The following is a 22,146-nucleotide window of genomic DNA, read 5'->3' as shown; positions in this document are numbered from 1 at the left end:
TACCTTATATATATCCGTGCTATCTGTCACTCACGCACTTATGAATATGAATTGATGTCCTTTCATTCTCCCTTGGCCTCTCTCTCTTTCCCACTCTCTCCACCCCTTCTCTCCCCTCCCCCTCCGCAACCTCAAGCCATTTGTTTCATAGGACGCCAGCCATCAGCCACCCAACAACCAGTGCTTAATACCTAGCAATGGTTCATTCTACCGCCATCACCGTTGCTGCAGCTGCCCTCCTAGCTGCTTTGCCAGTCAACGCGGGGCTCTACACTAAGAGCTCACCTGTCCTGCAGCTTGATGGCAAGAGCTACGATCGGTTGATTGCCCAGTCCAATTATACCTCTGTAAGCCTGATCACTCTGCGGCCACCATCCCCAACCCCACATAAACTGGTTCTCCCAAGACCACTGGAACGCTTTAACTAACACCGTACCATGACTCTAGATTGTCGAGTTTTATGCTCCCTGGTGCGGCCACTGCAAAAGTCTCCAACCCGCTTACGAGAAGGCAGCCAAGAGCCTCGCCGGCCTGGCCAAGGTCGCTGCTGTAGACTGTGACGAGGAACTGAACAAGCCATTCTGCCAGAAGTTTGGCGTGCAAGGTTTCCCAACACTCAAGATCGTCAAGCCTGGCAAGACCCCGGGAAGGCCCATAGTCGAAGACTACAATGGACCGAGGAATGCGAAGGGCATTGTGGACGCAGTGATCGACAAGATTCCGAATCATGTGAAGAAGGTGGAAGACAAAACCTTAGAGGCGTGGTTGGCGGAAGCAAACGATACTGCAAAAGCTATCCTTTTTACCGACAAGGGCAAAACTAGTGCTTTAATGAAGGCAATTGCAATCGAATTTAAGGGTAGCATTAGTGTAGCGCAAACTCGAAACACCGACAAGGAGAAGGCTACTTTGGAGCTGTTCGGGATCACTAAGTTCCCAACCCTGCTTCTGCTTCCGGGAGGAAAGGAGGCCCAAGGCATGGTCTATGATGGAGAGCTTAAGAAAGAAGCAATAGTGACCTTCCTATCCCAAGCTGCAGCACCAAATCCGGATCCCGCGCCTCCCAAGGTGAAGCTCCCGAAGTCAAAGGAGTCAAAGAAAGCCTCCAAGAACAAACAGTCTACCGAAGGAACAGCCACCGCAGCGAGCGCCACGGAAGAAGACCTGGAGGAGGAACCGACCGAGTCACCACAGCCTAAGGTCGAGTCCGAGAAACCAACTGTCATTCATGACCCAGCGCCACCGATTCCCTTCCTTGCCTCAGAAGCAGAGTTGAGGGCTGAGTGTCTCGGTCCTCGAACTGGAACCTGTATCCTGGCTCTCCTTCCTCAAGCACCTGATGATGTAACTATTAAGGCATTGGGCGCATTATCCGAGTTGGCTCACAAATACAGACAACATAAGCGTACTATATTCCCTTTCTATGTCTTGCCTCTGCAGAACCAAGGCTCTGCCGCTATTAGGGATTCCCTAAAATCGATTGGGGATACGGACGTAATTGCGGTAAATGGTAGACGCGGATGGTGGAGGCAAATATCCCGGTCTGATTCTATTCTTGCAGAGAAGGATGTCACCGAGGAGGCTATTGAGGCCTTTGTTGATGCCATTAGGTTGGGCGAAGGAGCGAAACAAAAGTTGCCTGGTGGGTTGATTCTAGACGAGGTAGTTGAAGAGTCCGCACCAGAAGAAGCACAAGAGCCAGCTAAGACAGAGGAGACGCCAGTCGTCGCCGAAGACGCTAAAGCCGAAGAACCCAAGGTGCCGGAACATGGCGAGCTTTAAGAAAATAGCTAAAAATCGAAGGGTAACTCTCCCGAACTGTGATATTTTAGTTGTACACTAGCGCATAATCAATCTGCAGAAAAGCACGTATTTGGGAAATCAAACATTTGAATAATCTGTAACTTTTCTCTATACTTCCCAGCACCCTTTTCCGGTAACGCCTAACACCTTGGGTATCATGCCCACCTTCCATCATCCACAGAGCATCAGTCCATCATTGGCGTATCCCTCATAACTGGCTGCTTTCTAATATCTTATGGCCCCTCTTTTTCACTACGCCATCCAAGATCTCTCTGACTTGTTTACAGCCATCCACTCCCACGGCCAGCATGCCTTCTAACCTCCCGACTTGCACCCTGGTCTCCATAACCAGAACACTAACATTATCCGTCGTACCTAGGGTGGCAACCGTCAAGAAGGGCAGTTCTTGCTCCTCCATAGTATTCAAATCCAGTAGGGGGTCGGCTTGTTCATCATTGCTGCTGTAGCTCGATGTTGACCCTGCGGTACAAGCACAAATATAATCCCTCATGGGCACACCAGCATCTATGAGCGCCAGGGTGCAAGCATTCAAGCATGTGGCGAGTAGCGAGCCGTCTTGGGAGAGGACATGAAGGGAGAGAGATATAGTCGAGTGTGGGTAAAGCTTCGTAAATAATGTTTGGGAGAAAGCGTTTCCGATCGTAGTCTGCATCTCGGAGATACGCCTGTTTCATCGTTCACACCGTTAGCATGTATTCTCGTAGTATTTCCAATGCAGAAAGTAGTAACAAAGGGGCACAAACTTATCGTTCTTTGCCCTCCTCTTCCTATCCACCCCGCTGAAGCCCGCAATACTGATCTCGACCCGGACCTCCGCCTTGTCTCCTCCAGTTCTGGCACCCGCCGCCGATTTTGCTTCCGCTGGCCCAGTAACGGTGCATATCACCTTTGTATTTCCCATCTCGAGGTACGAGGAGCCATCCGCCGCGGCTTGGGTGGTGATTTGTGCGGTGATGCGCCGCAACTCGTTCCACCGCCGGCCATCGAGGCGTAGTAGCGCAAGGGAATAAGTCGAGGTATCTAGCGGCATTGCAAAGGTAGAGAGAGAAGTTGGGAGTTTCGATCTTTTGAGTTTAGGGTGCGCAATGGACGCGATTGAGGTGAGATGGGGGATGGATCGGACTCTGCTCCTTATAATTCTTAAGTGTTGTTGCTGTATAAGGTAAGTAGATAATTATTTACCGTCGTCAACAGTGGCACGGTTTTCCCACCAACCCCACAATTAACAACATAATAAGCTGGAAACACCTACCGTCACAACACGTCAATTAGAATACAAATGATGCGTCGCCCGGGCCTTTCATTAATTATATTTTAGTCTGTTTAACACAATCCCGGGAAAATTTTTTATTCCCGACGCTTCATTGCTTTATTCTGGCTTTTGACTAGTTTTCCTGGTGCCATTCCGTCTTCTGAAGTATATATCAGTTCCTCATTCCTCTCTATTGCTTCCGCTTTAGGTCCCTGCATATATTTCTGAATCTATATCTAAAAAAAAGAAAGGGAGGCTTATCATCCTATAACATAGAGAGCGATAAATTTGTGGGCAGCTGGTTCCTTACAATCTACCTACCTACCTTGCCTCAATCTCTAATTTACTCTTCCGCTCCTTGGTGTCCTCTACCAATTTGGCTCTTGATAATTAGAAGCGCGTTTTGACACCATGGGCAAGTTGCTCTCATGGCTAACCACCTCAACTACTAGTCGATTAGAGCACCATGGCTGTGTTTTCAACCAGCATCGGTGAATGACTCAGTATTCCGATTTACCGACAGGTTCCAGATAATATAGCTGTGTGATATAAGTTCTCCCTAATACAAAGTTGGCACAAGCAAATCCATTGACCCATTCCACCTCTATGATACCAACAGCCATGTCTACGTCTGGCAACAACCAGACTCCGCACCGCCAGATCCGTGCCTCATACAATGACGAAGCTATCACTGTTTACCAAGCATATTCCGAGTCCATCGCGAAAGCCGCAGTCAGAGAGCAGAAGTTATACGCATCCCCAGACTTCTCGTTCACAAGGATGACCTGGATCAAGCCAAGTTGGTGCTGGATGATGTACCGCTCTGGCTACTCTACCAAAGATCCGCGCCAATCTCACATCTTAGCTTTGAAGATGACCCATGAAATCTTCCAGGAACTTCTCTCGCAAGCTGCTGTTTGCCATGGGTCAGCTCTAACAGACGAAGAGAAAGCGAAGCCCGTTAGGGTGCAGTGGATCCAGAACGAGGGCCCTGTCTGGAGGTCCTGCGTCACCGAAGTATTCAAATTGGGATTGGACAGAGTTTGAGTAGGAAATGGGCCGAGGAATGGATATTAAGCATTGAAGATGTGACGGAGAAGGCAATAAGATTAAAAGAGGATATAGCGAGGAATGTGGAGAACATAACTCTGGATTCCTTAGTTGAACGGGGATTGATGCCATTAGAGAGGGTTTATGATGTCCTGGATGATTTGAGGAAAATATTGGAGATGGATATTTAGCTGCCATATTTATAAACCAACTCATTAGACCCGGGTGTCCCCAAGTGGACAATATAGGAATCTAATGTAAGCCAGGAGCTATGAGATTGAGAAGTATTATGTGCATAAATACAGGTCGTTGGTGGAGATGGCCTCAAACGATTAGATTTTCGGTTTATATATCTCGTCCCATCAGAGTCTTTATCAGATTTCTCTTCTTTTTAGGCGAATATCCTTCTTCCTCCACGTTGTTCTTCTGAACAATAGACAAGAATACTTGATCAAGAGTTGTTGGGCTGACGGAGTAATGTTCTAGACCAAGCTCCTCGCGGTGATCTTCCAGCAGAGTGATAAGAGATCCGATTCCGCCTCCCTGGGTTGTACGTAACGGCTCGCCACCTCCACTAATGGAATCTGCATTGGGTTTCTCCACTACTGCTTTCTCACCCTGTTTGCGCTCTATGATTGGCACAGAGAACCGTAGCTGCCCGTGATACGTCTTATCCTCAATCTTCGCCTCGGGGAAGTTTACCAGGATCCATGATTTGACTGTCGCTATCTCGTCTTCTGAGGTGTGGGGTGCCGACTTCATCACTAGATGAATGTAATGTGCATTGCCATGCGCATCTCGTAAGTCATTGCACGTGCCTGTAGCTAACATCCTCCGTGCCATAATTCCCGCCCGATCGGCGAGGGCATCTGCCTCCTCCATGCTATGTGTGGTAAGTAGAATAGACCGGCCGGGAACAATTGCAGCAAGTGTTTTCCACATGACTCTTTTTGCTGCTGCATCCATTCCAGAACTGGGCTCATCAAGGAGCACAATAGTTGGATTCCCTATCAAGGCGATTCCGAGCGAAAGTTTCCGCTTATTCCCGCCTGAGAGTTTCGACGCCATTCGGGATGTAAACGCTTGTAGTCCAACAGCCCTGACCACTGCTTCGACATTGTGCTCAATATCAGAAACTCCCCGAATCCGTGCATAGAATTCAAGGTGTTCCCGTGTAGTCATCTGATCCATGGCGTCAAATTGTGGACAAACACCCAGGTGCGATCTCGCCTTGGAGCGCTGCCTGCCCATATCTATGTCTTCAATCTAGCCTATTTATTAGCATGGTGGGTCTTCCTAGAGATTCTCTGTGCAAAATACACCTTGGGCAAGGAACATATAGACTGAATAGTGGATGACATACATATATATTGCCGCCATTCTTTGATGGCTGGACATCACCTCGAATGAGGGAAACTGTGGTAGATTTTCCAGCGCCATTGGGCCCTAGCAACGCGAACACCTCGCCGTGTTTAATATCAAATGTCAGATTCTCAACGGCTGTAAAACGTCCAAACGATTTGGTGAGATTTAGAACGCGGAGGCCGTCATTCGGGTTGTTGGCAAGTTCTAGCTCCTCAATTTCTTCTCGTATATCTCCATCAGCAGGCGGGTCGGGGTTGATAGTAGCACTCGGAGCTCCACGAATTCTTCGATACCAAGCTAGAACAGATCCAGAATCGTACCACAGGAGCACAGCGAAAAGAACTAACGATTGAACGACGAGATAGAGGATTGGACCGCCGTACTGAAGGATTCCGCCAGGATACGAAGCCAGTTGCTTGCCAGAGCACGTGGTAGAAAATATGTTGAGCGCAAGGAAAAGAGATCTAGCTAGACTTCCTATTGGCGCAACAAGTGATATGGTGAAGTGAACGATCAATATGTAATTGTCGATTTTATTAACCGGCTATAAAATATCAGATTAGTAGTTTGAGCCAATTATAATTTTTTTAATAAGCGGTAGGGTCAAGCATACCGCATAAGTAAGAGTAGACATATAACCAATCAAATATATCAAAAGAAGCCCAGCCTGGCCTGCCGCTGCGAAGGCGTATGCTGAAAGTTGGGTCCTGGCGAAGAGGGAGACGACATATGAAAGTAAAATGGACGCCAAGCCGAAAAGCGCAAATACTACGAAAAGATAGCCCACATGATACCACGCCGAAGAAGAAGCCGCAAATATTATAACGCTTAAGACGCTCGATGCAAGGACGATCAGAAAGTCGAACGCAAGGTATGCTAGCCAGAGAGGTAATGACCGAACGCCATTTGAATACTCCAGGTCTCGAATGCTTCTTTGCTTTTCAACGGTGGGATAAAGAGAGAAGAATCCGGGATATGCAGCCATAGCCAACCCGAAGTACACGACAAGTTGCAATGTGTCCCCTGTCGAAGGCGCCCAAGGGATATCGAATGATGAGTACTGCGTCGTAATAGTGATGTTGGACAATACCCTATCGAGTATATTCTGGCCGAAAACGCCATTGTATATCCCCCCATTGCCCTTGTACGCAAAAGTTGGCTGCGAACTTTCATCCCCAAGAAAGACTCCAGCGGGAGTTAGATTGGCAAAGTTTAAATTGATGTAATCGTTAAACTCCGCCAACGTATCAACCGTGTGAACGGCGCGTTGTATTTCCGATGATGGTAGGTTGAAGCCTCCGAAGAATGATGCGATAGTTGAATTTGAGAATTTAGACGAAGGGCCGACGACTAGATTATAAGCGCCTGGTGTTATGAAGCTTTCAATATCAGAAGGGCGTATTGTCTCAGCTGGCGCACAGCCAATAGGTTTGAAGCCTTTTAAGAACAGGGTAACAAGTCCGGCAGCAATCACAGGGACTAGAAAGGCGGCAACGTAAGGAAGATGGTTGCGCCTCGAGATTGTGTACCTCTTGCGAAATAAGACCCAGCATTGACGAAGTGGAGTTATCCGCTGGCCGTTATACAGTTCTAATCCAATTGGTGTCTCTTGCAAAGCTGAAGGCGTTGTGGCTCCAAGGCCCTTTTCGGATACCCCTTGTGAGGTGGACAGAGGTACAGGATCAAGGCTAGAGCTGCTTTCCAAAGCAATCTCGTCCGCCAGTTGAAGGAAAACATCTTCGATAGTCGGACCTGATAGTTGGTAATCAGCGACACCAGCTAATTCAAGCCGCTTGATAATATCAGCAGCTTGACTAGAATTAGTAGCAGTATACATAACTTGACCAAGAGTGATCTGCTTGGTGACACCGTCGACGTCGGGGGCAGAGTCACTATCTGGACCTTTCTGCAAATGGATACGGTATCCTCCGCCTAGCTCATCCTTAAGGGCAACGGGCGAACCTTGCGCTCGGAGCGTGCCTTTGGAGAGGATCGCGATTTGATCTGCAAGGAGGTCTGCCTCATCTAGAAAATGGGTTGTGAGGATGATAGTTCGAGCGCCTCTCTCTCCAAGCAATATATCCCAGATCTTCCGTCGACTCAACGGGTCCAGGCCGCTACTAATTTCGTCGACACAGCATACTGCGCTACCTCCGGTAAACATCATCGCTAGCTGAAGCTTTCTTTTTTGACCGCCGGAAAGAGTCTTTGCCATTGCGCCAATCTTGCGATCAAGATCTACAGCTTTGACCAAATCGCGGAGAACATCCTCACTATCTCCCCGACTTGATGATTTGAGGCGATTGAAGATACGAATGTGCTCTTGGACGGTAAGCTCATCCCACATGACGTTCTTTTGAGGAGCAATACCAAGGCCCCCAGTACCATTTACGATGATGGTTCCATTTGTGACGGTATTCAGGCCTGCGATTGCTTCCAGAGTAGTAGATTTCCCACTTCCATTCGCCCCTAGTAGCACACATATTTCGCCCTTTCTCGCGGTGAGTGATAAATCGTTGACCGCAACAACAGTGGTCGCAGGAAATTTTGTGCCACGGGACGCTATTCGCCGAAACCAGTTTGGGCGGTAATGTTTAGTAAAATTTTGCAGGCGAACAGTTTCGTGTAGAGAAGTAGAGGATGACTCGGCATGGAGACTCCTTCCAACGACAGACCGGCCTTTAGATGCTGTTCCAAACAGGTACCTTTCGATCATCGCCCCCAACAAAGGGTACATAAATATCTGCACAATTAGGAAAACCCATAAAGCTATCCCCGGAAGCTCCCTTGTGTTTTCAGGGGCAGCTCGAACCAGGTCTGTGGCCAGCTTTTGGCGTTCATATCGAGCCATAAATACAATAAAAAACACATAATTACACGGAACAAACAAAAAGCTGAGAATTGCCACTGTTCCGGAGTTTGTTTTGTCGATGACTTGCGCAAGTACGCCAAGGAGTAGTGTAATAATTGCAAGAGTAATGCCACTGAGCTGCGCTTTTTTAAAGAACGATGCGCCCAGAATGGAGAACGAGGTCAACGATAGCCCAGCAAGTACGTGAAAGATGATGACGATGGCCATTGACGTCTGGGCAAACACGCCCACGCCTAGCACTATTCCGATGATGATCCATCCGGGTATGTAAATCAGGTCGAAAGCAACATGATATGATACGATCCGGGCAAATTGAGGTTGCCATCGACGTAGATTGGGCATCATGGCTTCAATCAACTGAGACATGCCAAGCTCCCTTTCCGAGGCAATAAATCCAGTCAAATGATACGCCACTCCAACCATCCCGATCAAGAAAGCCACGCCTAAGATATTGATGATGGCGCCTTGATATCTCACCCTAATATTTGTATTTCGCTGAGCCTGCGTGGTGCTCGTATAAGGATATTCGAGCACTGTTTGGGGGAGGGCTGTACCTCTTCCATCGAGAGAGGCAATTGCGGTGTCGACGGCTCGTTGGAGGGGCAGGAGGTATATCTCGGCATCATTCGTGTTTTTTTCGACGTTGATCTTGGTTCCCAAGGCACCATCAGCACGAAGAGTGTAGTTCCAGTTACCGTCAATGCCTTGGTGAAAGACAACGGCGCCATAGCAGTAGCTTGCGCCTCGTAGAGAACTTCTGCAAGTTTCTAGCAATTGTGCCTCACTATCTAATCGCACCACGGTCTGTTCCACAGCTAGCACACTCTGTTCCACCGCGTCGATGACCCGATCAATCTCCCCACCGGGCAAGCCATTATTCACGAATGCCACAATATTTCGTCCGCCGCTAGCAGCTCTCAAAGCTGACGATAATGAGCGAACTGGGTGGGCGGACCCAACCCCGAAGGTGGAGGGCGGGATGAACAGGTTCCTGGCATAACTAAGGAAGATTATGAAGGCGATAGGGAGGATGAATGCGCGTATGATGGTGGGGAGGGCGTGTCGTCTGAGCACAATGAGGAGGTTCTTCTTGCTGAGGGTCCAGCACTGGGCAAGGAGAGCCATTGGAGGCTATCAGTTAGCCTGGCGCCGGAGACTCTATGAGTTGGCAGCGTCGATGCTTACTGCTACTGATGCGAGAAATATAACCAGTCCATCTGGTTTATATGGACGCGTCAACTTGGGGCTGGGCGCTCGTAAGTTGGTCGGGCGTAGTTCATGGGCAGTACAGAGGTAGGAAATTCCAAGACGCTACAGAGCCGGCAAATGATGAGAGGCCCACATCACAATATGTACAGTACAGCAAGCAGCATCGCCAGAAATCAAACAACTGGCTGGGCTTTGATAGAGGTGAGTATCTACCAGATCGACTATATCGGCAACATCCGTTGTATTACTGTAGCAAGAGCTAGTAGGCTGACTATATCAACAGTATCTACGAGCCTTACCTAGAGAATCGTACTACAGCGTTACCGAAGGTTCCACATTTTCCGGAGTGTTTGAAAGACAAGACCCCTGACAACGCCAGCCTCCGTAGTAGTTACTCGTACTAGGTAAGGTACAGGTACCTTAGGTACCTTAAGGTGCTTATATCAATTGAGAATTTCCGGCTTACTTTATGGCTGGATCACGTGCTAACCCCACAGTCTGTTGCATTTAGGTACCCAAGGGAGGTACGAAGTAGGTACGAAGTAGGTTTCGTACAGTACAGATTACAAGGTTGCTCGTAGGGCCAGCCGAGATAGTGACTCTTATCCGACTCTTGATAGCTTATCGCCTTTCTTTTCCACCTTAATTAAGTTCCAGCTTCACATTCAACACGACTCGAATGGCAAACCTCACTATTCCAGTGCTGCCAGTACCGGGCGAACGCAATATCCTTGTTACATCTGCCTTGCCCTACTCCAACGCAACGCCTCATCTTGGGAATCTAATTGGAAGCACACTCTCCGCCGACGCGTTTGCGCGCTTCTTCCGCGCTCGAGGTTTACGTCTGTGGAACTGTTAGTGTACATTCGCATGGCCCTCTTTCAATCGACTGACATGTAAATAGGATCAGTATGGTACCGCTAGCGAAGCAAAGGCCTTGGAAGAAGGCGTCGATCCTGCCACCCTGTGTGCGAAATACCACAAGATCCACAAGGACATCTATGACTGGTTCAGGATAGACTTTGATATATTCGGCCAAACCCCAACGCCTCAGCATACACAGATCGTTCAGGATATATTTAAAAAGCTATGGGCCAACGGCTTTATCGAAGAGCGCGAGACTGTGCAGCCGTACTGTCAAGTCCACTCTAGTTTCCTGGCGGATCGTTTTGTCGAGGGAGAATGTTCCATTTGTGGTTATGCTGACGCACGCGGTGATCAATGTGACCGTTGCGGCCGACTAATGCGCGGCCCTGTTTTTCGTCATCAAGGTAGCGAGATGCTAAAGTATCGCAGGGACCCAGTCGAACCGGAATCGACAGATGCACCCGAAGGACGTGGAGAAGGGGAGACCGAGGGCGACAATGCTGATACCAAAGCGACAGGATGGCTGTTGAACCCGCGCTGCAAGCCCGACGGGGCGAAACCGGAGAAACGAAATACGAAACACCTTTTCCTTCGTTTGGACAGTCTGACCGACAAGACTGTTGCCTGGTTTTTTGAGGACGCTAACCAGGGCTGGACCGCAAATGCTGTAGCAATAACGCAATCATGGATTGACAAAGGCTTACATCCACGGGCCATCACGCGCAACCTCCGTTGGGTCGTGCCCATTCCTCATGTCGAAGGCTTGAGTACCGAAGAGTATTCTTCTAAAGTCTTTTACGTGTGGTTCGACGCCTGCATTGGTTACCCGAGTATTACCAAGAATTACACTGACGGAGACAATCTTGATGGGCGCGATTAGGAGCAGTGGTGGAAGAACCCTAAGGAAGTCGAGTTATACCACTTTCTCGGTAAAGATAATGTGCCATTCCATTCGATTGTTGGTCACCATTCACTACAGCCTCACCCTCAAACTCTTTACTGACTGTTTTCTAGGTGTTTCCGGCATCTCAAATCGGCTCAGGTGATAATTGGACGCAGGTTCGGCACATCTCAGCAACAGAGTACCTTAACTACGAAGGTGGGAAATTCAGCAAATCGAGAGGTATCGGTGTTTTCGGTAACAGCGCCAGAGATACTGGTATCGATGCGGATGTCTGGCGGTATTATCTGCTATCCAGACGCCCAGAAAACGGTACTGATACTGAGTTCAAGTGGGAAGAGTTTATCAGCGTTAACAACAACGATTTACTCAAAAATATTGGAAACTTGGTAAATCGAGTAGTCAAGTTCTGTCATGCAAAGATAGGGGGTGTTGTACCTCGCCACACGGTTTCGGAATCGCATCAGTCAAATGTCAATACCCTACTTACATTATATATCAGCAACGTCGAAAACATGAGGCTACGTCTTGGACTGTCCACTATCCTCCAGATCTCAGCACTTGGCAACAAGTTCTTGCAAGACAATAAACTCGACAACCGTCTCTTTACCGAGAGCCCCGAACTTTGCGCCAACGTCGTCGGTACAGCCCTGAATCATCTACATCTACTTGCAAATCTGCTCTCTCCGTTTATGCCTAAAACTGCCGAATCTATCTTTGAGCAGTTGGGAGTTGGGTCTGTACCGAGAATTCCTGACACCTGGGCTGCAAATACATTAGTAGAAGGTCACAAGTTGGGCGAACCACGGCCGCTGTTCTCGATGATTCCCGCGGCAAAACTAGAGGAGTGGCGAGAAGCATATGGCGGAAGTGCTGCACAGGAGCAGAAGCTTCTTGAAGCTGAGAGGGCTGCTGCGAAGAAAGCTGCTAAAAAGGAAAAGAAGGGAAAGAAGCAATCGATAAAGGAGGCTTTGAAATCAAAAGAGCCCTAGTAAATAGCCGACCTATGTAGTGTAGAAATATATACCTTGCTTCAATGTGGTCAAGACAAACACAGCTTCACTGGCTTGCATCGCCAACCATGTTATCGAACCAACCCTCACACATCAGCCTACTGCATATCAACTATAAAGTGAAGACCAGCCTCTCCCTAATAAAGTTTTACATGTTGTTATTAAATAATATTGCTCCTCGCTCCCAGCTGACTTATTTCGTAGTTATCTAGTATTTGGAATGCTCGGTCGTTATTCGCTCCCTTATGCGAGTATTGGAAGCGTCTTTATGTTATTAGATTTTAAGAATAGGGAGACAGGAAGAGAATCATAGAAATGGGGAACGAGAGCCGAATCAACTCCTGGACATTCTAATGTTGTGCTATGATATCTCGAACGGATTGTCCAATAGATTCGTTTGGCCATTTTGAATATCAAGTAAACTCGTAAGGTATTCGATTGGCTAAATCCAAGTTACCCAATCTCGAATTTATATTTCAATAGATTCTTAGTGCATAGTGCCCAAACCTAGCCCCTCTCGATCGAGTAATCATAGTCTTCCAACCAGTAGCTTCAGGTTACGTGTATGCATTCAACCCACCAACCGCAACGGTGAAAAGCTGCGGACTGCCATCCCATACAGAGCCGGACTGGTTCGCGCCATCAGTGGGCGTTACATCATCGTATGGAAAGGCATAACCAAGCTTATCCAAATTCGCGCTGTGCACAATCTTCGAATAGTAGTTTGTCGGGTTGGTCGAGTAATAAGCTTGCACATTACTACACGGCTGATGGTCACCTAGTAATAAGGTTGATCGATTGAAGGCTGCGGCGATACGAGCAGTAAGGCCGCCCATTGCGATAGTATTGGCATGTGAAGCGGCGAAGGGGCCATTACTACAGGAGAAGATGTGCGCGGTAGAAGGGCGATTAAATGTGCCAATGCCAGGGAATTCCAGGAGGTCGTTGGTGACGTTGCCTTCTACAACTCCCCACTGACCTTGGGTGTCAATTCTTAGGCACTGGGTGCTGTATTTGGACCAGACTTCGGAAACGTAGTCATCATAGTAGCTGGTGAAGAGGGTGGGGTTCATAACACCAGCAGTGTTGGGGCTAAGGACGCGGAGCGGCTGGCCAGAGGGGTTTCTTACGATCAGTTGGTCCCATCCGACACTGTCAATGCGATTCTGTGCGATTAGGCTGGAGCATATGGTTTCGAGGCCGTCTGTGGGGATTCCTGAAATGTGTTGGATCTCTCCGGATGCACTCTGTAGGGATAGAGCGATTGGGATGCTGACGAAGTCCACATAGGATATATTGGCATAGAGTTGGAAGTCGTTGAACGTAAATTCGCAAAACCCCCAATCCTTCGAATAGTTGGAATCAGATGGGTTACTGACCGACGGCTCAACGAGGCCCGGACCGGGATTCAAGAGGAAAGTTAGTTTGTCGTTGAGACAGAACCAAATACGGCCTCCAGCAATCCGTGGAATCGTCAGCGTTCTCGTGCATCCCGACTCCCCAAGTGGTATCCCACAATCTACCGCGAGAGCAGCGCCGGTTGAATCGGGCGACTCTGGGTAGTATGGCGTCTGCCCGTCTGCTTGAAGGATGAACCAGGCATTGTTGTGGTCGAGGGCCAGGCCGGTAATATAAGCATAGACCGTGTCGCAGGTCGACTGATTCTGAAGGGCGATATTAAGAGTAGTATTAGTAACCATGATAATATATATATATTTCTCGTGCCTTTGAGACCTTTTATCGGATGTTCTCGTATACATACTACCGAGGGATTTGTTAATGGCTCGCTAGCCAGTTAGTCTCCTTTACTCATAGTATGAGTAGTATTCTTGGCTTCTCTCTAGAGAGACGCGAGTATGACTTACGTATATCGAAGTAATAGCAGACAAAAGCCTATACTCCGTAGCTACAGTGGCCACCTTGGTGGCTGCGTTCGTTGTTCAGCTTACTCGAGTACATAGACGAATACCTGTTGGAAGTATCGCCAGTTCGTCGCCAGCGCCCCGTGCAGGCGCAGAGATCCGTCTTCGCTGGCCATGTATACCTTTATCGAGTACCACAATGGTGTCTCTCGTAGATCTCCCCACAGAAATTCTCGTGCACATCTGCAGCTCTCTTTGCCTGCACTGCGAACTCCCGCGCGTAGTTGACGCCCCATCTGCCGCCGTGGGAGCTGCTTCATCAGGCCAAAAAGTCCATTCTCAGCTCAGCCAATGCTCCAAGAAGCTGCGTGCTGCGTCGCATTGCCCAAACAGTCTTGTTTCGCTGGTATCACAGCCGCCTGGGGAATGATTATCATGTCGAACGCAGACATGTGGCATCTTTCGTCTTTGCCATCATCCGCCAGCCCGACCTGGCGACAGCTGTCCAGGCGCTGTCCGTCCACGAACCACCATACCCTCGTGGAAATTGCTATGCTTATGATACCGCCAGGCCGCCTACGACGCAGATAGGCTCTGCAAAAGAGCTGCCGAGCGCATTGGTGGCCATTTGCTCAAACTATGCTTAGATACCCCAAATCTAGGGTATTTCTCCGAGCTCGCCATAGCCATCACACCCCAGCTCTCACAGCTCTGCCTCCAACGCAAATTGGAGTGGAGTAGGATCGATGAATGGTGCTGGACTGGCTGGCCATACGATTTGCCCGCGCTCAGGTGTTTGGTCTTCGAGAGCGCGCGCGAGAACCCAGACGATGTAGCAACGTACCACATATACCACACTGTCACCACTCAACGGCGGCGACATGGAACAAGTGGCCATGACCCCCCGAGAGTGCCCCTTGCTCGAGGACTTGAGGACACTCAGCTTATGGCTCTCAATCCGGAGCGTCATCTAGGCCACGTAAAACCCATACTGCGACGTTTGTGCTACTCGATGTATATTGCCGGGCCCAGGAAACTAGACGACGACAGCCACAGCGACGACGACACTAGCAGATGCGGCAGATATCCAATCCATCATTGACTATAGTAACTGGCTTGGGGGCATCACCAGCATGGACACGATAGGCCTTTCCTTCGCCTCCTTTCCCATTCTCGAGGTGCTTGAGCTGGAGCAGCTCCTCCTCTACGGGCCCGTCTTCCCCACTGCTAAAGAGCCGGCCGAGGACCGCAGCTCCATGCTGACCACGCCCGACGAATTCCTCAGCAAATTTCCCCGGTCAATACAGCGCCTACGCGTGGGCTGCGTTTTCCACAGCCAACACTCTACCGCGACGTGATGGTCCTTGCTAGGCACTCAGCCCGATTCCCGCAGCTCAAGGTCGTGCGGCTCGACGTTTTCAAAGCCCCTCCCCAAGAACAGGTCCGGCTCCTTGTTGAAGCGTTCCGCGCAGCTGCTGACATCAAGGTTTTGATCTACCACGTCGCGAGGACAATCGGATCGAGGGGGTTACTTCCTGCTAGTCCGGGTCATGAACAACCCGTTCCAGAAGCATTGCTCTATTTACCGGATCCCAGCTACTAAAAAAGTACAAAAGTTGAAATGTGCGAGGTGCTCATCTAGTTAGGCCATTCCTTCAAGCTCAGTGCTACGATGAAGTCTGATTATTCTCCTCATAAGTGCCCAATCTGCAAACGGACGTGGGAAAATGATACTGATAGTGCGGACATCCCCAGCTTCCAATCGATATGCTATCTATTCACCCTTTTCACTATTTCAACTTTATCGGCTGAAAATCAATTCTCAATCGATTCCTAGCTAAACCATGTCGAGTAGTGTTATAACTGTAGTTAGTTCTATTTATCTAAATGACACTTGTTGAGTTGAAACGTAATAAATGGTTATTACCATAGTAAATGCTATACGATGAAACGTAGTTGATTAGGTTCTAGAATTGTCTATTCTACAACTAAAGAGAGAAGGGGAACATACAAAGGACGAAAGGTAGTGACCCAGAATGCAGATTTCAATAACTCCAGGTAGGAAACTAAAGTCAAGGACAAGATCTAGTCGAAAACTAGAGTAAAATCTGGAAAATCTAGAAAACAGGAGCTGGTCGAGTACGTCGAGTACAGGTGCTACGTCGAGTACAGGTGCTACGTCGAGTACAAGTCGGCGGCACGGCCGTGACAATGGTGCCAACGGAGCCAGAGACGTAAGCTAATGCTGTGATTATAACTAGAAATTGAACATAACAGATTTGTTGACATGCAACGTGCCTAACGCAGCAGCCGCACTAAAGTCCGAGCTGCATCTTAGAAGTATATTGAGCTTGGGATGAGGTTTGGTAAATGACGGTTTGGATGGCTGTAGGGTAAGTACCTATCAGATCGCATCCTCATACAGCCTCATTTAAAGCCCACTTGACCTACCATCGCAAGGTATGTTGAAATATGTGCTTAAGAAACACCAGCGAGACCCAGCGCTCCCATCGCATACTTAGTCGCCTTTTCCTTGCTAACCAACTTTAGAGGACGGTATACTGGATCCCACATTTGCTCCCGAATCCACGCCTCTAAGGTCTCTTCGTCACTGGGTATACCATCCTCCCGGGCTAAGCCACTCACCACCGCCTCTCTAATGACAGCCTTTGCGATATGCACGCTAATCTCCCTCACATCCACAACGTCAGGTAATAGCCCCTTGTCCGGATCTTTCAAAGCTGGAGACTGAGCTGCAAGTGCCTTCACAGCCGCAACGAGCATCTTATCACTCAATAACTTGGCACGCGAGAGAACACAGCCTAGTCCAATTCCTGGAAAACAAGTCGAGTTATTGCATTCTGCAACTTCGTACTCGCGGCCGTCATACTTGACCGGCGGGAAAGGACTTCCTGTGGCAATCAGCGCTGTACCTTTACTCCACTCACATATATCTTTTGGATCAGCTTCGTGGAGGCGGGTTGGGTTAGAGAGGGGCATGATAATCGGCCGGGGCGTGTGCGAGGCCATTTCTGTTATTATTTCTCTAGTGAAGGATCCGGGCTTAGTGGAAGTTCCTACCAAGACGTGTGGCTTCACGGCCTTGATCACGGATAATAGGTCAGAACGTGAAGTGTCTAGCCATTCGGAGTCATCGCGGGCGTAACAAGTTTGAGCCGGTGTGAGCTTTTCTTTATGGCTCTTGAATAAAAGACCCGGCTTGTCGACACACCTGGATAAATATATTAGACAGATGGACATATTCCGAACATGCATACAGGATTAACAAAAGGACAAACCAAATGTGTTTTGCTGCGTCTTCCTTGGATTCTCCGCTATTAGCTGCAATGGCATCTCGCACCTGATCTGCAATTCCGGTGCCAGCAGTGCCTGCACCAAAGATAACCATTCGCATATCTTCGAGTTTGACATTGCTGACGTGAAGACCTGCCATTACAGCCGCCAGTGTAACGCATCCAGTGCCCTGAACGTCGTCATTGAAGCATGCCATTGATGGCCTATAGAGATCGAGGATGCGTCGGGCTGGCTACCATTAATGGGTGCTTCTCAAGAGATTGCAACTTACCATTGTGTAATCCGAAGTCTTCAAAATGAATGTATGCTCGAGGATACAACTTGCGGGCAGACCGCATAAATGTGTCCACAAATTCATCATATTCCTTCCCACGTATTCGGGGTTTCTTTAGCCCAAGATATAAATCATCATTGAGAAGATCTTCGTTATTAGTACCACAGTCAAGCACAACGGGCAGAGTTCTATTGGGATGGATGCCTGCACATAGGGTGGTTAAGACAAGCTTGGCAATCGAGATTAAAATCCCTCCCACCCCTTGATCTCCAATTCCAAGGATCTCCTCCCCATCTACCAGTGTATTAGTAGGTATTTTGGAGGAGCAAAAGAGAGCTGACCAGTGACAACAATGTAATCAATATCTTCCGGAGCACCCCACTGTGCAAGGTCATCGTGAACACGGCCAACGTCGTTAATGTTCAGAAAGCAGCCTTCCGGCCGCCGAAAGAGTCTCGAATAATTCTGGATTGCGTCGCCTTCGGTGGGTGTGTATATAATAGAGAACATTTCTTTCAGATGTTCTTGGATCAACTATGTCCATGTCAGTTGGTCCTGTATCGGTACGTGTAGACTATGAATCTCCAGGATATATATGGGACGAGATTTCGAAAGCGAACTGAGCTGCATTTCAATATAAAACAATATACTGCCGGCTACGATCATAAATCGATCTTCGAATCTTGTTGTAAAAACTTTGGGACCCAATGAAATGAATATTATCCTCTACCTCTACTCAATGAAACTTGGTGTGGGTAAAATGGTAGAAATTCAAATAAGGGTAAAGGGGGCAGCGCTCACCCTGAAATACAACACTGTATTCTGCGCGGCCAAGCTGATCATGAACGTATTCTTAGCCAAATCATCTCTCCGACTTGAATACTGATCATAAGCTCTCTTTAACTGCTGCTCCAACGTTTGAACATTCTGTGGGAGCAGTCCCGTGAGCTTGAAGTGCTTGCGCTCTTCAGCGGTAAATCCGGCTCCCTTGTTGAAGAACGGGGTATTGAGGAGAGCGGAGCCGGTCAGGGCACAATCCTGAGGGCCGCTGGTACCAAGAAGGAGCTGCCCAAATTGTGGATGCCTTTGACAGGGCATGGTTTGATTGTAATTGGAAGTTAGGATGAATGTTGTTCAATTTAACGACTAGGTGAGAGCGGAGTTGTGAGTGTGAATATTCAATTCTCGAGATGTTTGTCTGGCGCAACACAATGCTGCAGTATGCGTCGAGAATCAAGCAAGAGAGCGGAATGATACAGGCAAAATAGAGGCCCAAGTAGATAAATCAAAATATTAGATTACCGTACAGAAATGTATGCCGATGTTGAGAGTTGGACTAGCGGCGGAATGATGCGTTTAGGCTTAGCGACTTGCACTCGTACTGATTGGGATAAATTAACGAGGCGATCGTGACGTACAACCTCATTCTCTTGTTGATGTCATATAAGTGTCTATATTCCTCCTCTATCTGCGGGCCGCACCGCAAGTGCTGCTTCACAAGTTCACATGTAAAACAGACAATGGCCCTCCGCCTTTGCTAGATGTATTAAGCTTGCTCTTCAGATGGCATTCAATCCCACTTTGGGTTTGACGATACCTCTGAGACGTCCGAGTTTCCTCAAGCTAATCGCCTGCTCAAAGTCCACTAGCATGACCTTTCTTCTCTTGATACGCCTGCCAGGTATTGCAATGCCACACCATCGACTTACAACCGTTGCACCTCCAGATCCCGTCGAAGAAGAAGTGCTGCACCACTACGATGCCAGGCATTTCTTCCCCGTCGAGCCTGGAAAGGTCTTTAGGGAGAGATACGAGACCATTACGAAGCTTGGATATGGCGGTGGTTCCACCGTCTGGCTCGCGCAGGATCTAAATTTGTAAATCCTCATCTATATATTCTGCCTTTGCTGACATAGATCTAACGCGAGGTCGGAGGTGGAACTAGAACCTAGTGATCCTAAGCCTTACGTGGTACTAAAGTTTTGCACTCGCGAGTATGGCAACAAAGACGCTACTTAGCACGAGTTGGAGGTTGGTCGTCATCTCGCCGGTGCGAACCTTTCTCATATAGGCATACTGTATCTCTAGGCCGTCATCGAGGACTTCGTAGTCGCCGGGCGAAATAGTATGCATATTTGCTTAGTATTTGAGCCAATGCGAGAACCTTTGTCGCTTTTCCAGCCCCGTCCCAAGCAAAAGAGACTTTCCCTTGGGCTCTTGAAGATGTACTTGGTATGTCTCCTAAACGGTCTTGACTATCTTCATTCCGAGTGTCACATCCTCGCCGGTGAGTTAACAACCCTTCGTACCAGAGTTGTCTGTCTCATCCCTTCTTTTAGATCTGGGTTTGCAAAATATCCTTGTGAACTTTGAGGATTATTCTGTACTCGAGGGGTTCGTCCAAGCTCAAATTGAAAACCTCATGCTCCAGAAGAAAAGAGATAAGTATTGTCGAGAAGAAGGACCCTTAGGAGTACTAAGAGGAAGCGTGGGTTAAATAATCAAAAGAGTGCAGTCAAGGTCCTGGCACAATTAGAAAGGAATTTAAACTTATGCGCCCGAGAGCTCTGACCCTTAAAATGGAGGAACCTATGATTTTCTCTATCAAGGACCACTTCAAATATGGCATTGGGCTCTGATTTCTCCACCTTCTCATATCACTCTGTGTATATGGATTACCGGGCACGAGACGTGTTTGGTCCAATAATACCTTATTTATACGGCAGCCGGCTCGGATATCAATTTTGAGAACCGCATAGATGATGGCATGGCCCATCCCTCCCATGAGGAGCTTGATTTCCCAAAGTTTGTTCTATGACGACCTGGACCATTTCTTAACGATTCCCATTTTTCGGATACCCGCCCATCGCTCACGCCTGTACCGAGATATTCGGCCGTCAAGAGTCAATCTACTTGCGATTTCTCATTCACGTCGTGGGAGAGGAGTGTTCCCAGTTTAACGCCTAATATATGAGCGGTAGTACTACGACCATCGTCATCTTGGGTCTGGATAAAGTGACTGCCGCGAAGCACTCATCCACCCGGGCCAGTCACTCCTGGAGATGCCCCAGCGTCGCCATCCCAATCCGACAAGCCGCAACGCAAAACGACCAGAATATTTCCAAACAAAAGAAAAACCTGCCTCGCATGACGGCAGAGCGGAGGTGCAGAAGCGGGAGAAACTTTTGAAGTGGAGTCGTGAAGCAGCATACAAGTACCGTGTGAAGTCGGAGACACAGGCGGAGACGATTACAGAGCGGGCGAAGATACTCGACGCCGATAACGCGATCAAGGGGGCTCGGGCTGGAGCAGTTGAGGCGCGAGGCCGAGAAGATTAATGGTGATGAATGCAACATACGCAAGGTGGGTGCGCTCCCTTGCCAACCAGCCTACATCTACCAGCCTATGGTGTACAGTCCTAGCATTCGTTTAGGGACGGAAATCGATACGAGACCCTCAACAAGCTGAAACAGGCACAATGGACCACCATCGTACCCATCCACCCCAGCTACATCTATCGTCACGAGCAAATAACGGAATCTTTATCAAGATTCAAAGCCCCGAGTCAGCCGTCCACCTCTGGCCGCAATGTTCCGAAGAGATCCAATGAAGTGATACGGGAGATCTTTGGCATCCGTGAGCTTCCCTATATTGAAGCTTGCCTCTATTGAACGAAAAGAAAACGCACATCACCACAAGTTGCGAGATTCTCAACCAATTTCGACCTAGAGGTTACTTCGTGATAATCTACCCAGTGGGTAAAGTAATCCGTAGATAGCGTTGGTGGTGTGCGACCGATGCGAGTGCACGCATATCAAACGTCAACGGCCCGAACATAATCATCGCATCCGCCTACTCGTGAGGAAGCAAGTGCGTCCACAGAAAGCAAATGCGTCAAATTGCCTTCACATCACGACAAATCAGTCCACATAATAATCTATCCTATAACTCTATCAACTAAGATATAATGTCAAACTCTAAAATTCGATTGAATGGTGCAAAAGAATGGCTTTGTAAAAATCTATCTAAATCACGAAGTGTTACAAGTGGCATCTTCAAAGTCCACAAGAAGACCTTGACATCGTCGATCACTCACGACACAATCCAGCCTGTGAAACACGGAGGGCAGAACAGCATGCTGTCAGAGACTCAAGTCCTTGCTTTAATGCAATGGTCCTAACGTCAATATGAGCAAAGCTCAGGTGCTACAACGCAGATGACTTACGCCGCTATCTGTCATTTGCGTCACCCACTTCAGGTTCCATCGCTAACCACGCCCACTGACTAAAATGGGGTGGTATTAGGGGTCGGTGGCTGGTGTGCAATGGGCTGGTTTGGCTCT

At 48.4% G+C, this 22,146-nt stretch overlaps 8 protein-coding genes across 8 annotated transcripts; 4 read left to right on the top strand and 4 right to left on the bottom strand.

Moving 5' to 3' along the window:
• Positions 1-197: 197 nt before the first annotated feature.
• Positions 198-1,782, top strand: BP5553_08763 (putative protein disulfide isomerase-related protein A; the record flags this gene model as incomplete). The annotated part of the gene is made up of 2 exons (XM_032017386.1): positions 198-347; positions 448-1,782. 2 exons carry the CDS (start codon positions 198-200, stop codon positions 1,780-1,782), a joined length of 1,485 nt encoding a protein of 494 aa, XP_031866817.1.
• Positions 1,783-2,011: 229 nt separating this feature from the next.
• BP5553_08762 (Uncharacterized protein) lies at positions 2,012-2,854 on the bottom strand (the record flags this gene model as incomplete). Its single annotated transcript, XM_032017385.1, has 2 exons — positions 2,012-2,489; positions 2,568-2,854. 2 exons carry the CDS (start codon positions 2,852-2,854, stop codon positions 2,012-2,014), a joined length of 765 nt encoding a protein of 254 aa, XP_031866816.1.
• Positions 2,855-3,697: 843 nt separating this feature from the next.
• BP5553_08761 (uncharacterized protein) lies at positions 3,698-4,123 on the top strand (the record flags this gene model as incomplete). The annotated part of the gene is made up of 1 exon (XM_032017384.1): positions 3,698-4,123. One exon carries the CDS (start codon positions 3,698-3,700, stop codon positions 4,121-4,123), a length of 426 nt encoding a protein of 141 aa, XP_031866815.1.
• A 348-nt stretch (positions 4,124-4,471) lies between these two features.
• On the bottom strand, positions 4,472-9,488 carry BP5553_08760 (uncharacterized protein; the record flags this gene model as incomplete). The annotated part of the gene is made up of 3 exons (XM_032017383.1): positions 4,472-5,392; positions 5,490-6,035; positions 6,105-9,488. The coding sequence occupies 3 exons, from the start codon at positions 9,486-9,488 to the stop codon at positions 4,472-4,474; spliced, it is 4,851 nt and encodes a 1,616-aa protein (XP_031866814.1).
• Positions 9,489-9,713: 225 nt separating this feature from the next.
• On the top strand, positions 9,714-12,332 carry BP5553_08759 (Uncharacterized protein; the record flags this gene model as incomplete). The annotated part of the gene is made up of 4 exons (XM_032017382.1): positions 9,714-9,773; positions 10,477-11,229; positions 11,320-11,397; positions 11,454-12,332. 4 exons carry the CDS (start codon positions 9,714-9,716, stop codon positions 12,330-12,332), a joined length of 1,770 nt encoding a protein of 589 aa, XP_031866813.1.
• A 578-nt stretch (positions 12,333-12,910) lies between these two features.
• On the bottom strand, positions 12,911-14,053 carry BP5553_08758 (Glycoside hydrolase family 64 protein; the record flags this gene model as incomplete). Its single annotated transcript, XM_032017381.1, has 1 exon — positions 12,911-14,053. One exon carries the CDS (start codon positions 14,051-14,053, stop codon positions 12,911-12,913), a length of 1,143 nt encoding a protein of 380 aa, XP_031866812.1.
• Positions 14,054-14,414: 361 nt separating this feature from the next.
• Positions 14,415-15,818, top strand: BP5553_08757 (uncharacterized protein; the record flags this gene model as incomplete). The annotated part of the gene is made up of 4 exons (XM_032017380.1): positions 14,415-14,621; positions 14,787-15,213; positions 15,266-15,512; positions 15,587-15,818. 4 exons carry the CDS (start codon positions 14,415-14,417, stop codon positions 15,816-15,818), a joined length of 1,113 nt encoding a protein of 370 aa, XP_031866811.1.
• An 875-nt stretch (positions 15,819-16,693) lies between these two features.
• On the bottom strand, positions 16,694-18,902 carry BP5553_08756 (Malic enzyme; the record flags this gene model as incomplete). The annotated part of the gene is made up of 5 exons (XM_032017379.1): positions 16,694-17,447; positions 17,515-17,758; positions 17,802-18,098; positions 18,146-18,338; positions 18,606-18,902. 5 exons carry the CDS (start codon positions 18,900-18,902, stop codon positions 16,694-16,696), a joined length of 1,785 nt encoding a protein of 594 aa, XP_031866810.1.
• Positions 18,903-22,146: the final 3,244 nt, after the last annotated feature.

This window comes from Venustampulla echinocandica, assembly GCF_003357145.1.
Source record: "Venustampulla echinocandica strain BP 5553 chromosome Unknown scaffold_8, whole genome shotgun sequence".
NCBI lineage: Eukaryota > Fungi > Ascomycota > Leotiomycetes > Helotiales > Pleuroascaceae > Venustampulla > Venustampulla echinocandica.
Note: the sequence above shows the minus strand (reverse complement) of the source record. Positions and strands in the feature narration are given on the sequence as shown.